Raw genomic sequence first — 15,147 nt, 5'->3', positions numbered from 1 at the left:
GAGTATGAATAAGAAAATAGAAAATATTACATTAATAATTCTATTATATATTGAAAATATATATCACATATACTAGTTCAAATTATATGCTATTAAAATACTTCCTTTTTGAACTTTCAAATGTAGCTAATAGGAAAGTTAAAATTATGTATGTGGTTTGCATTAGATTCTACTACACAATGCTGAATATCAGAGGAATTTTACAGTCACTAACAGGGCTCTAATCCAAAATGAATCAGGGTTTGGAAGGCAGGGTACCAATATGTGTATTTCAAGGTACTCCTTAAATAATTCTGATAATCCTTAGAACAGAATGAAAGAAAAATACTGGAGTGAGAAAAATTAGCTAAGCTTTAAAAAAAAAGGTGAACAGGCTTATTGTAAGTCTTCAGCCATTGTTTAGCTGCCAGGAGAAAGAATCCAAATCCTTGGAGTTTCCCGGGCAGTGGGAGTGTGTTTTGTTATTCATGCATCCCAGGCATCCCATCTGAGCTGAAGCTGAGAGGTGACATGACTCAGATAGAAGCTAGTCACGAGAAACACCAACTCTGTGCTTAGCCGGCTAGGGCTTTGTGCTAACCTGACCTCTGGGGAGGCGAGGCTGAGTACATTCATGTGGCCTATGATTTGCTCAATCGTGCCTATGAAATGAAACCTTGATAAAAATGTAACACAACCTTTTGGAATTTCCTGGCTGGTGAACACATTGTTGTGCTGAGAAGGTGGTGTGCCGTGAGTCCTCAGAGAAAGAACAAAGAAAGCTGAATCTTAAGCCCTGCCACACTTCCCCCACATGCTGTATTTGCCTGGCCCTAATCTATATTCTTTATAATAAAACTAAAGCACAATGGCCACAATTATAACACTAGCACTCGGGAGACTGAGGCAGGGGGACTGTGGATTGGGGGGCAGCCTGAACTACAAAGTGAGCCTGTTTCAACATACAAAAATTTGATAGAACTGCAAATAAAACTGTGATACTTATTATTAAACTGAGGAGGCTGTAACAATCACCAACTTTGTGGCTCACTGGTCAAAACTGTAGGTGGCCTGCGGCTGTTCCATAGAGGCTGAGCACTTACCTGGTAGTATCTGATCAAACCGGATATGGGTAAACATCAAAATTGTATCAGAATATAGTTATAATTCTGAATGTATTTTTAGGCAAATATAAAATCTTATCAAATGTTAAATCAATAGCAAATCAAGTTATTCTCTGAAATTTAATAAATCATTTTGTGATGAAATGTAATCATCTGGTCCTAAACTAACAAAAATGTGTTAGAGCTTTAAAAATTTACACATTTTATAGGTGTGTGTGTGTGTGTGTGTGTGTATGTGTGTGTGTGTGTGTGTGTGTGTGTGTGTGTGTGTGTGTACATGCACACACAGCTTGCCTATCTCTCCCTCCCCAGCATGGGGTTACAAATGTATGCCTTGTCCCTGGCTTTAACTTGGGTGCTGGGGATCTAAACTTGGATCCTCATCTTTTTGTGATAAGAGTTTTACTGACTAAGCTATCTCCCAGCTGGTTTTTATGGTTTTTAACAAAGATTATTTATCATTATTTTGCATCTTCACTTGCACATCTATATAAATACTACTTCTACCTATAATGATGACATTCCAGCAGCTTTACAATTATACATATAATCAAGGAAAATGTCAGTATCTATATATAGATCATATTTCTTTTCAAACCTGGCCTTTATCCATAGGGGTGTATATGCTATGGATGATGGGAAACACAACAACATTTTAAAACCCTATCAGGATTAACCAACACTTCATGGAGAAAGGTGCAAAGCCTCTAAACAAAACAATTTCTTTCAATTAACAGTCAACTTTCCCCCCTCTGAACTGAACATATAATCTCAAATTTTAAAAAAGGGCTAGTGGGATGACTTAGGGTAAAAGCATTTGCCAGCCAAGGAGGACGACCTGATCTGAGTTCAATCCTCAGATCTACATGGTGGAAGGAGAGAACCAACTCCTGCAAGTTGTCTTTACACACATACACACACACACACACACACACACACACACACACGTAAAAAGAAAATAAGTAAGATAGAATTTTGAGAGCAGTTCAAAAAGACCAGGGGAGCAATGAGGAAGGAAGTCAGAATGAGCCCTGCAGGCTGACTATAAATCACTGCCCACAGGAAAGAGGCAGGAGAGAGCAGGGAGAAAGGGAGGCTGTCTGGAGAATTACAGAGCATTAAGTATAGCATGTAGTTCTCTGCAATTATTCAAGGAATGCAGGAAAAGAAAGAAGACCTAGCGCAGAGCCCATATGTGCCACAAGTACTTCGCTGCTCGATGAAGGACAACCATTCGTTTCTAGAAAATGAGATTCTGAAATCCATGGAGGCAAAAATGTACTGAGAGATGCTTGCTAAATCAAGGATATATGCTTTTCTCTGCCAGCCACAAGACATTTTTTGAGGTGGAAACGTGAAAGGATCTTCTGAGACAAAGAAGAGACACACTTTTCCTGAAGATGCCTCTGTTCCGCTGCCGACATCTGCTGGATCAACAGTGGCATCCAGTGGCCAAAAGTCTCAGCACAGACTTCTTTGTCTCCAGAAAGGCTCTATTGCTTTGGGTGAAGTGGCAATTCAGAACAAAACCATTTCTGCTGTCTATAACTAAGGATCCCCAAAGACATAGTGGTTTGTAATACCAAGCAAAGGACCAAAGGCAATAAAGAAGAAATGGAGAGGAGCAGGGTACGATTGGCTGTGGTATTTATATTTCCTATGGTATTACTAAAAAGAATAAAAATATGGGAAAGGGTGAACATATGTATAGCTTGGAATTCTTCGAATTTTGCTGGCACAGAATTTTTTTAAATTAGCATACAAATAAATTATTCTTATTTTAAGCCCAAAGTAAAAACAAATTTCCATACGCACATTTTAAAGGACTTGGGAAAACAATAATAAAGGAAGTAGATAGCCAATTAAGTAATTAATCTATATTTAAAGAAATCTGGCTCTCTCAAATGTGATTTTATTTAAAAAAAAAAAAAAGGCTGATTGAATTACAACTGTGAAATTCCGGTGTCAGTGTTACGGGAGGCGAGGCCTACTCAGGTAGACAATCCTGCAGTCAGCACAGGCCAAAGCAGAACTTGCACACAGCATTCCTGTCTCAACCGTTGCCTTAATTTAGAGTGGTAGGGAGGGTCTGGCAAGTCAAATGCTCAGAGGAAAAAGAAGGAATAAAAAGGAGGGAGAAAAGAAAAGGGGAGAGTGTTCTTTTAATTACATATACAAGCAAGAATGAGCAGGGAAAGGCTAACCATGTGTCTTGACTAGAACCATATTGCATCTCTCCAGATCAAGACACAGGCAGGCATCAAGAAGCTCTTCCTTCATGGGTCATTCAAATCCGTCTGTTTGTTTGTCTACATTTCTTGGTACAAGTATCAAGGAACTGCCATATAGTAGTAGCCCTCTTAACTGTCTCACTAAGGCACTGGCTAGCTCAGGTGCATGTACCAGCTCAAACTCACCTGTTTGGATGAGATGTAGGCAGCATGAACTGAAATTCCACCACGCAGGTGTTGTCCTTAAGCTGGCGGTGTTGTACACTGTTAAGTTCATAGGCAATATAAGCCCTTCGAACATACACCTGGTTAAAAAGCAAGCCTCGGTAAATATACTTTAAAAAAAAAGAAAAGAAAAGAAAAAGAAAGAAAGAAAGAATGGCTGGACTAAGGAAAAGTCTTGAAAAGATGCTGTTCTAAAGATGGCAGTTTGCTGTGAGAGGGCCCAAGGCCCTGAACTTGAAGCTTTCATTGTTAAAGCTGGGGTTTTAGTGTTTTACTCATGATTGTAAACAAAATGAAAATGGGTCTGCTCCTGCTGGGTATCCAGGTGCATGGTAACCCTAACCTAAAAGCCGGAGGTTTCACCTTTGGCATAGAGATCATACAGAGCCATAACTAGTGATTTATTAGCATGATGATTCCAGCAGAAGATAAATTAAGCAGTAAGAAAAACAAGGGGCACTGATTCCAGGCTACTTTGGGGAATAAAAAGGGAAAACAGAAAATCACTGTCAAGTTCAACTTTTTAATCTATCTTGTAGCTACCACCAATCTGACTGCCCTCAATCAGGTTTGAAGGATTTCCATCCTCAACTACACACAAAAGCAGCGAGGCATAATGCAACATATGATACCTCAAGCCCACTAACTTGATTCAATAGTTAAAGAAACAGCAACAGACTGTATCTCTGCAAAACCTGGTCGTCCACCCTCCCACACTTCAATTTCAATTTGCCATGCACATAAAATGCTACATGAGAGTCTATTAGCATGTGAAGCACATAAGGAAGCATCTCATGACATGACAGGAAAGCCTGGAAAAACTCCAAGATATTTCAAATATTTGATATTTACTGAGTAGGATACTTTACATTTTACCCACAGAATACAAATAAAAAATAATCCAAAAGAGCTAACAACAGACTATGTGATGTCTATTACATGAAATCACTGAAAACACGTCTCCTGCACATTTTCAAAATATATCTACTTGCGATGTTAAGAAAGCATCCAGGGTTGTAATTTTTGTGTTTAATGAGGTGGTGGTGTGCTGTGGTGCAAACAGAAGTCTTCAAAGTCAGACTGACCAAATGCAAACCCCTCTGCTGACAGTCTGTGCTTTCTGGGCAAGTCACCTACCCTCACAGTCTCCCTCAGTCTTCTGTTCTGCTTACTTGTTTTTACATTTATAAAGCAGCTATAAGATTAGCTGGAAAGGGAAAGCACCTAAATCAAAACTCATTAAATGCTACATAACTAAAATTTGGCTCAAATCACAAAACAGAGAGGTAACATACGTGGATCAACCATACACTTTTCACATATGTTACTGTGAGTCTTAATTCATTAGGAAAAGGGGAAATTCAAATATATGGAAAGAAGAGACTATTAAATGCCAGCTATTTCCCTGTTATTTGACCCAAAAGCAGATAAAACATCAGGTAAAGCACCTGACTGTAAGCATGTAGTGTTCTAGAGGAAAAGAATAGAAGAAAAGACCCAGCATGACATCTGAACACAGAAAACTCCAGGCAGAACCAGGTTGTGAGACAGACCAGAATACTCACCTCCAGAGCCGCCATCCTCACCACCTGGTTGCTGTGGTAAAAAAAGTTTGGGAGGACATCGAAAATAGATGTTTCCGATAGGATGAGTTTCTGGGAGGTAAAAGGATATGGAAGCACTCAGTGAGACCTAAGAACCCTGCTGGCGAACGCCACACACGGACATAACGGCCCCAGCTCTGCTGCCCCAGCTACTGTGGAGAGCATAAGAATCCCTGTCCCACAGGGCTGCCTTGAGGATTATAAGGGTTAAGACATATAAGATTCTTAAAATTGTTTATTGAAATGTATCAATAATATGCCAATATAAGTGCTTATGAGTATTTTCACTCCAGACCTCTATTTGTACTTTCTAAGTACTGCCTAATACTCCATTATCAGATATCCCATTAGCTTGAAAACTAGTACAAACCTTAGATTCAACTATGAACTACATAACTAAAACAAAAACAGAAACACCTCTTTCCGCATCTAGGTTCCCTAGGAAGACAACCTACAGAAATAAGAAGATTCCTTTGGCCAGTCATAACAAGCACTCTGTTTTCCCAGTAGGAAAACACAAAGTAGGCACCCCAGAGAAAATGATATTATTTTTAAAAACAGATGAAGCCCTTCATTTGTAGCAAAATTACCCAATAATTTTTTATAACACTGGCTCTTTAAAAGTATAATACTAAGCATTTAAATAAAAATTAAAATTAAATGATATTTAAATAGCTTTGTCTCCAGAAGAGGAACAACCATCTAGGTATGCATCTGATTCAAGCATCAGAAATCAAATAATGTTGCCAATTAATTCTGGTGTAGAATACTTTCAAAGGATAGAGACTTCAATAGGACACATCTATCAAAGAAGCCCCATTTGATTTTTAAGTCTAAGTTATGATCCTGTAATGTTTTTTATAAAAAAAATAAACATAATCATTTTTAAAATTCAAGGAATGAAATTTCATTACATAGAAGTCAAAATTAATTGATTTAATCTTTAACTGAGCAATGCTTATGGGAATAAGGAGGACAGGAGTGTGAAGTGTAGGAAGGAGCTACTATAAATACCTGCAGGTTCTCAATGCAAAACTGGTGTCCATACATATCAATAGCTGATAGGAAGATAGACTCTACTTGGTTATGGCGAAGCTCGTATGACGGCAGATGGGAAGCAATAAGAACCTAGAGTGAAGGCAAAAGAAGAGGTGTAAGTTCCTGTGGGAGTGATTATTCCAGGCTCCTATTAGGCCACCTGATAGAAAAGCAATAAATATGAATCTGTAAGTGCTGGCATCAAAGATAAAAAAGAGACCAAGCAAAGCAACTCCTAGGTCCTGTAGCATAAAGTCAGTGCTACCAAACACTGAACCTTGGTTGCACTGTGATTTGCACCCTGGACATAGGGGAGGGGGAGGGAGAACGAGCTGCTTCAATCAGGTTCCATCAGTGCATGTGATTTACCTTTGCAAAGCTGCTGGTCCTGGGGACTGCATGACTAGCTGTTAATTGGGAATCGGGTCTGGCAGGGAGCAGCTGTGGGGAAGGTGCCTGCAGTATAGCTAGCTTTCTTCAACTTTGCAGTAGAAGGGAGGAAAGCCGCTTTGACAGCCCCAGGTACTCAGCACCAAAGGGAAGGCATCAGGAGCTACCACTGACGCATGTGAGGGGCAGAACGGAAAAGCAGTGTCACAAACAAACAGGGAGTCAGTAGGACCTGAATATCCTCAGCAGGTCACTGAGAGGTTCAATAACTGAGGAGTTCAGTGACATGGATACAATTGTAGAGAAAGCAGAAGGTCACTGAGCAGCTTCAAATGCTGTGTCCTTGTCAATGCCCGTGCAATGAGAACACAAAGGGGGTGCCGACTCCCAGCCTCCCTGCAGAAACCTTTTGGAATGGAAATGAGGCCTCCAGGGTTCGCTAACTGGACTTCTCTGGGGCTGTTCCGACTGCCAGTGCCTAAGATTCCTGTCATTATCTTTCCGCTTTCCACACTTGATTGTTTTCTATATACTTGTAACTTTCATCTGCTTCTAAGCTCCCTTTGGGAAGTTCATCTCCTTCCCTCAGTTTCCTTTCCTCCACCTGACCCTGGTTTATGACTGCAGTGAGGGCTAGCAGAGCAGATAGGGAATAATACCAGTATTTTGTAATGTGAGAAATCCAACATTAGCTATGCCCCTTGTCTTAAAAAAAAGCCTTATCACATGAAAACATTACATGACCTCTGTGAAAGTGCATTGTGTCTAGAACTATGAAAAATATTAGTCTTTCAAGATAACCAACAACTGGTTCTTACCTGACGAGCCCTCAGTGCCACTTTGGCATTGGTGGTCTTGCTGAGTTGAGTTAGCTCTGTGAGGATATTTAGCAGCTCATCAGTGAGTGTAGGGTCCCGGCCACACAACTGATCCTAAGTGTTAATGCGGAAAGGAAAACATCAACTTGTATCATAAAGGACTCCAGTGGACAGAACCTGAAATGGGGACAGAAAATGGCCCTACACTGAGCTGCACCTCAAGGGCTGCCTGCCATTCCATTCTTCAGTCTCCTTCCCCCCTTGGCCAGCAGCCATTTCTGGAAGGATTTCTGTACCATGCTTGCCTTTTCTCATCTCAGGGACACCCTTTATCCCTGTGCAGACCTTTACCACAGAAGTACACATGAAAGCAAGGGCCTGGAGCATGGCTCAACAGTTAAGCACACTTGCTGCTTTTGCAGAGGACCCAGGTTTGGTTTCCAGCAGTTCTAGACTCTGAGAACACCAGGCATGCAGACAGACAAAAATATTCATATACTTACAGACATGAAATAAAAATAAATCTAAATGTCTTTTTAAAAACCAAAATAAACACAGGAAAAAAATTGCTTTTGACCTTTGGGATAGACATGCATTTCCAAAAGACCTTTTCCAAAATCCCTAATGCTTTCCAAGTCACAATGCAAATACTTTAACTAGTCAACACCATTATGCGAGGAAAAAGGCATCTCAAGATCACAGGAGAAAATGATTTCTAACACTAGACTCTCAAGCCACAAGTGACCCAGTGGTTTACTTCAGCTGTCCACAGTCACAAAACCCATCATTTATATTTAAGGAAGTAAACATATTGTTTTTTTATCCATCTGAGAGAATAAAACAAAAGCTGACATTGAAGTAAAAATAAGTCCAGGATGCTGTTGAACCCATAGTCCCACCCATCCCAGGCATAATCAAAGAAGGGAAACTGCAACTCAGCCTCACCTTTTGTGGACAAGAGACAAGACCCTAAGAGCACATAAGACTGAGATGATTTCCCTATCTCAGCCCTTCTTTCCTAACGCCCTATAATGTGTGGACACATTCCTGTCTACATAGCCACAGAAGTGCTCTGGGTAAAATAACAATTCATGAACTTTGCAAATGACTAGACTAAGGTCCAACAGCCACCAAAGCCAACGTAATGAAAGAAAGCCTGTCATTTCTCCAACCTACAGAATTTTTGACAGTGAATAAGCTCTCAGAAAGCAACCGAGGTTTAACTTGAGGAAAATTAAGCTTTCCTCTTACTTGACTACAGATTATGTTCTAAGTTAAAAACAAAACAAAGCAAAACACATGGAGTCACCTTTCCTCTCATTGTAAGAGAAAGGGAATGAGAAAAGAGGGTAGGGGGGAAATAGCATCTGTTCAGTAAAGGGGCAGAGAAAGAGAATGTGGAGATTTAGGGAAAAAACAAAAAACAAGAAGTAATTATTCATTCACACAGCTGATAATCTTCCTGGGCTCTCCATGACACAGCATAAAACCAGGCTTCCTCAGAAACAAAATCATATAGTTTGGATGGAACTCTATGTGTATTAGTTTCTCTTAACTTAGATGTTTCCATTCAAATATTTGCAGTTACAGATGGTTATGAGTTGATAAGTGGCTGCTGGGAACCAGCCTAGGTCCTATGCAAGAGCAGCAAGCACTCTTACCACTAAGCATCTCCAGCCCCTCAAATATTACTTTTTTCACTATCATCATTAAGACTTGGAAAAAGAGTAGCATTAATAAATTATGTGGTACAGTAAATTTCAGGACTATTTTGGCCTTGATGCGGACAGTGTTGAGATCCTGAAGCAATGAGTGTTCTGCAGAACCACTCATGCCAAGGGCCAACATTCGGCAGGATGCTTAATGGCCCTAGACACACACTGTCTAAGCTTTCATTGGGAAACTGGCAGTCCAAGATTACCACTCTATCCTGTTAATTTTTGTAACAATGCCATTAGAGGGTAACCACATCAGCAGATGTGTCTCCAAAACAACACACAAAGAACCCCTAAAGCCAACAGAGGGAAAAAAAATTTCATTTAAGTAACCAATTCGCTAACTGTAAGTCATTTGCAGAAATCTGCAAACCAAAGTGAAAACTACTGATCATCTATGGTCAAGATGGAATAGCAGTTATTTCTTGCTTTTATTCTCATCCTAGATGTCTGCTAAGGAATATTTTGCATTTGCAGAAATATGCTCAAAATAGCAATCGATGGCCAAGGTTATACAACGAGTTGACAGAAAAGCCCAACAGAGTCCAATGTGATCTTAGCATGTTAGACATTAGGTGCTCCAAGAAAGGCAATTCAGAAGGAATAAGGCCTTGGATATAGACATTTACTAATTATCATTCACCCGAGTAAGACTTCTTCCTGACAAAGACGCTGTACGTTTATCAATCAATTGCTAATAGCATCTTTATTCAGTGTGATTGGTAGCTTAAAGTGTCAACCTGGTACATCCTAGAGTTCCCTGGGAAGAATGTCTTAGTGAGGGGCTGTCCACACAGGGCTTGCCTGTGGGCATATCTGTCAAGGACCGTCTTTGGTTAGTCAATGTGGGAAGACCAGGCCCATGGTGGGTGGCATCATTCCCTAAGCAGGGTGTCCTGAACTGTGTAAACATGGGGAAATCAAGCTGACTACTGGCAAGCAAAGGAGCATGCACGTATTTGTTTCTCTCTGCTCCTGACTGTGGATGTGATGTGTCTAGCTATTTTAAGTTCCTTGACTTCTCCACAGTAATGGAATTTAACCTGAAATTGATAGCTAAATTACGCTCTTTTTATCCTAAGTTACTTTTTGTTCAGGCATTTTATCAGAGCAAAAGAAATAAAACTGAACATTTACTAAATGAAGTTTCTGAGATTTTTTTTTTTTTACTTACACACTGGGTAGACTACATGCAGTCGTGACAAAGGAATAAGAAACTGGTCTGCGTTTTAGATGCTCCGCCTGAGTCAAGTCACATAGAGCATACTCACGAAAACACATCCATGTGTACAAAAGCAAAGCAGTGCAGAAGTCTACTCAACAGAAATTTACTTAGCAGTCCTTGGGGCACGTTACCACTATGCAACATCTGTTAACAGCTGCAGAGGACCACAGCACCTCTCCACTGGAGGGACTTGAATTTCGTGATTCCCTCCTTTAGGTTCAAAGGCCCAGAAGTCATCATCTAGCTCAGCAAAGCACACCATCAACATCCCTCCTTCTAGAAAGCACTGATTGGAATGCTGGGCACATAGCTATCAATCAGGAGACCAAGGTGAGCAAAGAAAGGTGACCAGAAGAGAACACAAGCTGGGGGAATTGAAATGCTACCATGTCCCAGTGACATCTGTAATAGACAGTAAGACCTGCAGAAAGAGGAAGCCTAAACAACTGAAATGACTCTTACAGGCTACTATCATTAATGCAGATGTGGGGGAGGGGAGTGGTGGCTGCTGTCAAAAAGGAAACGATGCCTGGCATTCAGAAATACTGGATTGAAAAGGGGCACCATCTGAGCCTTTCCTTTATCTATAAGTCACTGTGAACTGGCCCTGACTCAAATCACACCAATAATTCCTTGATTTCAAAATCTTTAAGACAAGGTGAAGATATTGATATTTGATACATAAGACTATAGATATACTGATTCTTGCTTTGTTTTTTTGTTTGTTTTTTGTTTTTTTTTAAGAGGAGAAAAAGAAGTGAAGGTACTAAAGTAAAAAAATGGGTAAATCCAGCTGCCTCTACCTCCTCCATGCTACTCATCCAAACCAGACACTCTGAATGGCAGTTTCTCCGGAGCTCAGCCTGCTGGGAAGAAAAGTTGGGGCACTATCCATGCAGGTAAGAAATAATCAGGATGACAAGGTGGGGGTAAAATAGCAGCAAGTCAGGGTCCCATTGGCTTCTGCCTGTCCTGACTGGCAAAAGCAGCAAGCAAAGCCTCAAACCAGTTCTCTGACAGGGCCCAACGCCTCTGCAGCACCCCCGTGTAATTACACACTTGAGTGACTGGACTCTGAAGAAAATTGAAGGCCTGAGCTCCGAACAGCTGCCATTTTCTCTCTCCATCACACCAGCGTGATTACTTGAGAAATGAACAGCCCCGGCTCAAAGCTACTCCAGAATTCTCAGAGGAAATATGGCTCCGTGTTCCAATAATGAGATTCTTAAGGCAAGCGTTACTTACAATCACTCCGCAAAAGGAGCGAGCCAAGCCCCTATATCTTACAAATTAGAATTTAAGAAACCCAGCGACAGTCCTGGACGATCATTACTCTTCTGCTGCTCCAAGGATTCTAGGCTTTGGTCTATTTTTAGTACAGAAAAGTGTTAAGTTCTTAAAAAGGTAATCATAATAAGATGAAAAATTTGCCATAATTAGCTTCCTATAAAGGCAAATTCCAGTCCCATTTTGGTCCACATTGGCAGATCCTTCTAATCATTACCCTTTTCTGCCAGAAAGTCTTGACTTCCTCCAAGTGAGAATTAACAATTCTTGCATTAAAATTTGAATGAGAAAGTAGGATTTCTGAGGGAAAATAAATAGCAAGTTGCTATAGATTATACACCTCTTTACAGAAAGCTGCCTCATGGGAAAGTTAAACAGCACTTATTTCCACCCTTCTCATAGGCTTGGTTTCCTCACCAGGCAGCCATTCCACGGTAGCCAAGGTAATGAACTCTCCCTATAATGACATGTTTCTTAAAGTGGCTACCTAAAAAATGTTATATCCAACAGAGCCAACCAGCGAGGCAGATGGCTGAGTGAGTGGTAATGCTGTCAACCAGAGACATGAGGAAGACCATCTCCTTTCATTCTGGGGAATTATATAAAAAGATTTATACGAGGTTTTCCCAACCATAAAGAAAGGATGGAAGTAAGAGTACCATGAATGTTCATCTCAACAAAGGGCTGGAAAGGGGAGCTCAGAGGTGGCAGGCCCTTCCGGAGCATCGAGAAGGGCCTCTAAAAGCAGTCCTATTGTTCTGAGCACTGCAACTAGCTCAGCCAGAAGAACTAGGAAAGGAGAGCTTGGAGTCAACATGAAACCCCTCAGCCCTGCAAACTCTTCCCAGAGCCAAATGCACCTCAGTCCAATTCACAGCTGCCAGTTTTACTCTTCCCCCCACTTTCTACCTATTCTTCTATTGATCAGATAGGGAGACAAAAGAACAGATTCACTGCAACAAGAGCATAGATCTTCATGTAAATCAAAGAAGAAAGGCCAAAGAAAGATGCTCAACAATTCAATTACTTTTTTTTTTTGGCAGGGGAGGCACAGTACTAAATTTCTCACATTTTTATAAGTTTCTGACAGGAGAGTCAGTGGTTGCGTTGCTGATATAACCAAGAGTTAAAATGGAGCAGTATGCTGGTTAGAAGAAACTGCACTTGAGAGCTGCTGTCACATTGATGACAGAAACAGGAAAGAGCCAGGCATTTCTAAGTAGAGCCAAGAGCGCTAGGTTCCTGTACACACTCTATGCAGAACAGACCCTTCCTATCCTCCACTGCTTCAGATCCAGCAACTGCTCATCTGCAACCTAAGCTTCATTTACCATCATTATAAAAAAATAGCACCTTTCCTTCTGAGACAGACAGACAGACAGACAGACACACAAAGACATTCTGCAGAACATCAACCACCCTCATAAGTTCTGAAACAAAAGAAACAACAAACCCGATACTCACAATAAGCATTGTGACCAAAAGGTTCTTTTTGGTGACCTGAGCGTGGGAGAAGATGTAGTTCAGTACAGTGTTCATGTCACTTTTGTTCTCTTCCCGAAGCGCGAATACACATTTGTCGTAGTGGCCTGCAAGTGGTAAAGAAAACTGGTCCTCACCATGTATACATGAAGCCCATCTTTACATGTTAACTGCTTGTTCCCTAATACGTGTAAGACACATGATAAGCAGTGAGAATAAACACCTAAAGGATTGTTTTGGAATGATTTAGACAGAGCTAGCATGTGGGGAAAAGAAAAAGGCACGAGACCAGGAGTCAAGAGAACCCATGTACAGACCTGAGTTCAAGGTCTAGCTTTACCACCAATTCACCATGGCGATCACTTGACCTCTCTGGCTCTTAATTTTATTTAAAAATTTAAAAGGAACAGGGATATGCTTTTAAAATAAGGTGGAAATGGTGTAACTCAAATCCCACTTTTTTTCCTTCAGAATTTTATTTGTTCTCCCGGGATGATTTCCATAAAAAAGAAGGTTCTGCTGATTAAGAATAAACGTCAAGGGCTGGGAAGATGCTCAGTAGGTGCAGTGCTTACCTCACAAGCACCAGTTCCCGAGTATGACCCTGAGGACCTACAGAACATGTTTGTGATCCCAGAGCTGGCAAGGCGGACACAGAGGACCTCTGGGACTCACTGGCTAGCCAACTTAACTTAATTGTGAGTTTCAGGCAAGACAGACTATGGATCCAAAGAAGTAAATGGCATTTCTGACCAGCATACCTGGACAGGTAAACACTCCCACACAGAGGAACATGCATACATGTGGGCCACACACATACAATGCATTAACAAATTAACTTTGAAACCATTAATCCTAAGGACCTTTGAGATGTTTGAGTTTTTGGTTTCACCTGTGACCTATTGAGACGTTCCACCCTAACTGCTAAGAACTGTTTTAGCTCAAGAAATGAAACTTATAAATATGCATAAGTATGTCTGCTATATTGACAATCAATATTTCCACTGTAAGTCCAGGAAAAAGCAAGCAATGCCCAGAAATTCCAAATCCTGCATGCGTGACAGGGAGCCTCACATGTACAAAAGCTATAGGAAGTACAGTTCTGCATGCTTGCTGGACTTCTGTAAGGCACCAGAGGCAGGTTAATGCTGAGTAGGAAAGCTGTGTTCTGCAACAGAAACAAGCCTCTGGCATACTACAGTGCATCTATGATGGAACATAAGTGATACATGGGTCTTTAGAAAATAGCTTGGCTACAGATTAAATTTCCAAGTATGGGAAAAATTAGTATTTGCAATTTTGTGGGCCAGAATTTTATGAAATCACAAAAATATGAAAGGATTAGTAACCCATTCAGATTCTATGTTAAATTACAAACTAAAACAGCGGTGTTTAAAATGTGTCACTGTGTTTTTGTAGAATAACATTTGACCAGGGCAACCCTATCTTCCCTGTTTTAAGTATCAGAAATTAACATAGATAGTATTTTTCAAAATGAAACTAGTATGTTTGGGAAAACACTAGAATATACTAGCTAGAAAACAGCCAATCTAAGAAAAGATCCAATTTTGATAAAATGGAAAATGTTAAAAACTGGTTCCCCTTAGGCTAAAGATGTAGCTGGATGGTAGAGCACGCATCTAGCATGTTTGATCTCCAGCACTGCATTTAAAAAAACAGTTGCCCTGTATTTCCCCTACTGAGACTCAGCTTTGCAGTGATAAAAGAAATACATCTAGGCAACAGTCATTATTAAGAGTAGGGGAAATGAAAAAGAGCATGTTTACTCAAGGTGAGGGAGCACAGCAACAAAACGAAAACAAAGCAATCACAAGCAGTCACTTTAAAAATAACTACCAATTGTGACAGACAAAAGAAGTGGGAAGACGGCCCAATGGTTTAGCACCGTGGCTGCTCTTCCAGCAGGCCTGGGTTTCATTCCTAGCTGCACCTTCATGTCCGGTCACAACCACTTGTAACTCCAACTCCATGAGGTATAATAGGATAACCTCTTCTCACCTCCTCAGGC

At 40.6% G+C, this 15,147-nt stretch overlaps 1 protein-coding gene across 2 annotated transcripts in view; it reads right to left on the bottom strand.

Annotated features, from left to right (window-relative positions):
• Positions 1-15,147, bottom strand: part of Acaca (acetyl-CoA carboxylase alpha) — a 216,077-nt gene that overhangs the window by 115,076 nt on the left and 85,854 nt on the right. For both annotated transcript variants that reach the window (XM_051158173.1, XM_051158172.1), the window contains 5 exons: positions 13,101-13,225; positions 7,410-7,523; positions 6,178-6,291; positions 5,125-5,214; positions 3,521-3,639 (listed from right to left, as the gene is read on the bottom strand). In XM_051158173.1, coding sequence (XP_051014130.1) covers positions 3,521-3,639; positions 5,125-5,214; positions 6,178-6,291; positions 7,410-7,523; positions 13,101-13,225 — 562 coding nt within the window. The remainder of the gene's footprint in view (positions 1-3,520; positions 3,640-5,124; positions 5,215-6,177; positions 6,292-7,409; positions 7,524-13,100; positions 13,226-15,147) is intronic.

Source organism: Acomys russatus, chromosome 16 (genome assembly GCF_903995435.1).
Source record: "Acomys russatus chromosome 16, mAcoRus1.1, whole genome shotgun sequence".
NCBI lineage: Eukaryota > Metazoa > Chordata > Mammalia > Rodentia > Muridae > Acomys > Acomys russatus.
Note: the sequence above shows the minus strand (reverse complement) of the source record. Positions and strands in the feature narration are given on the sequence as shown.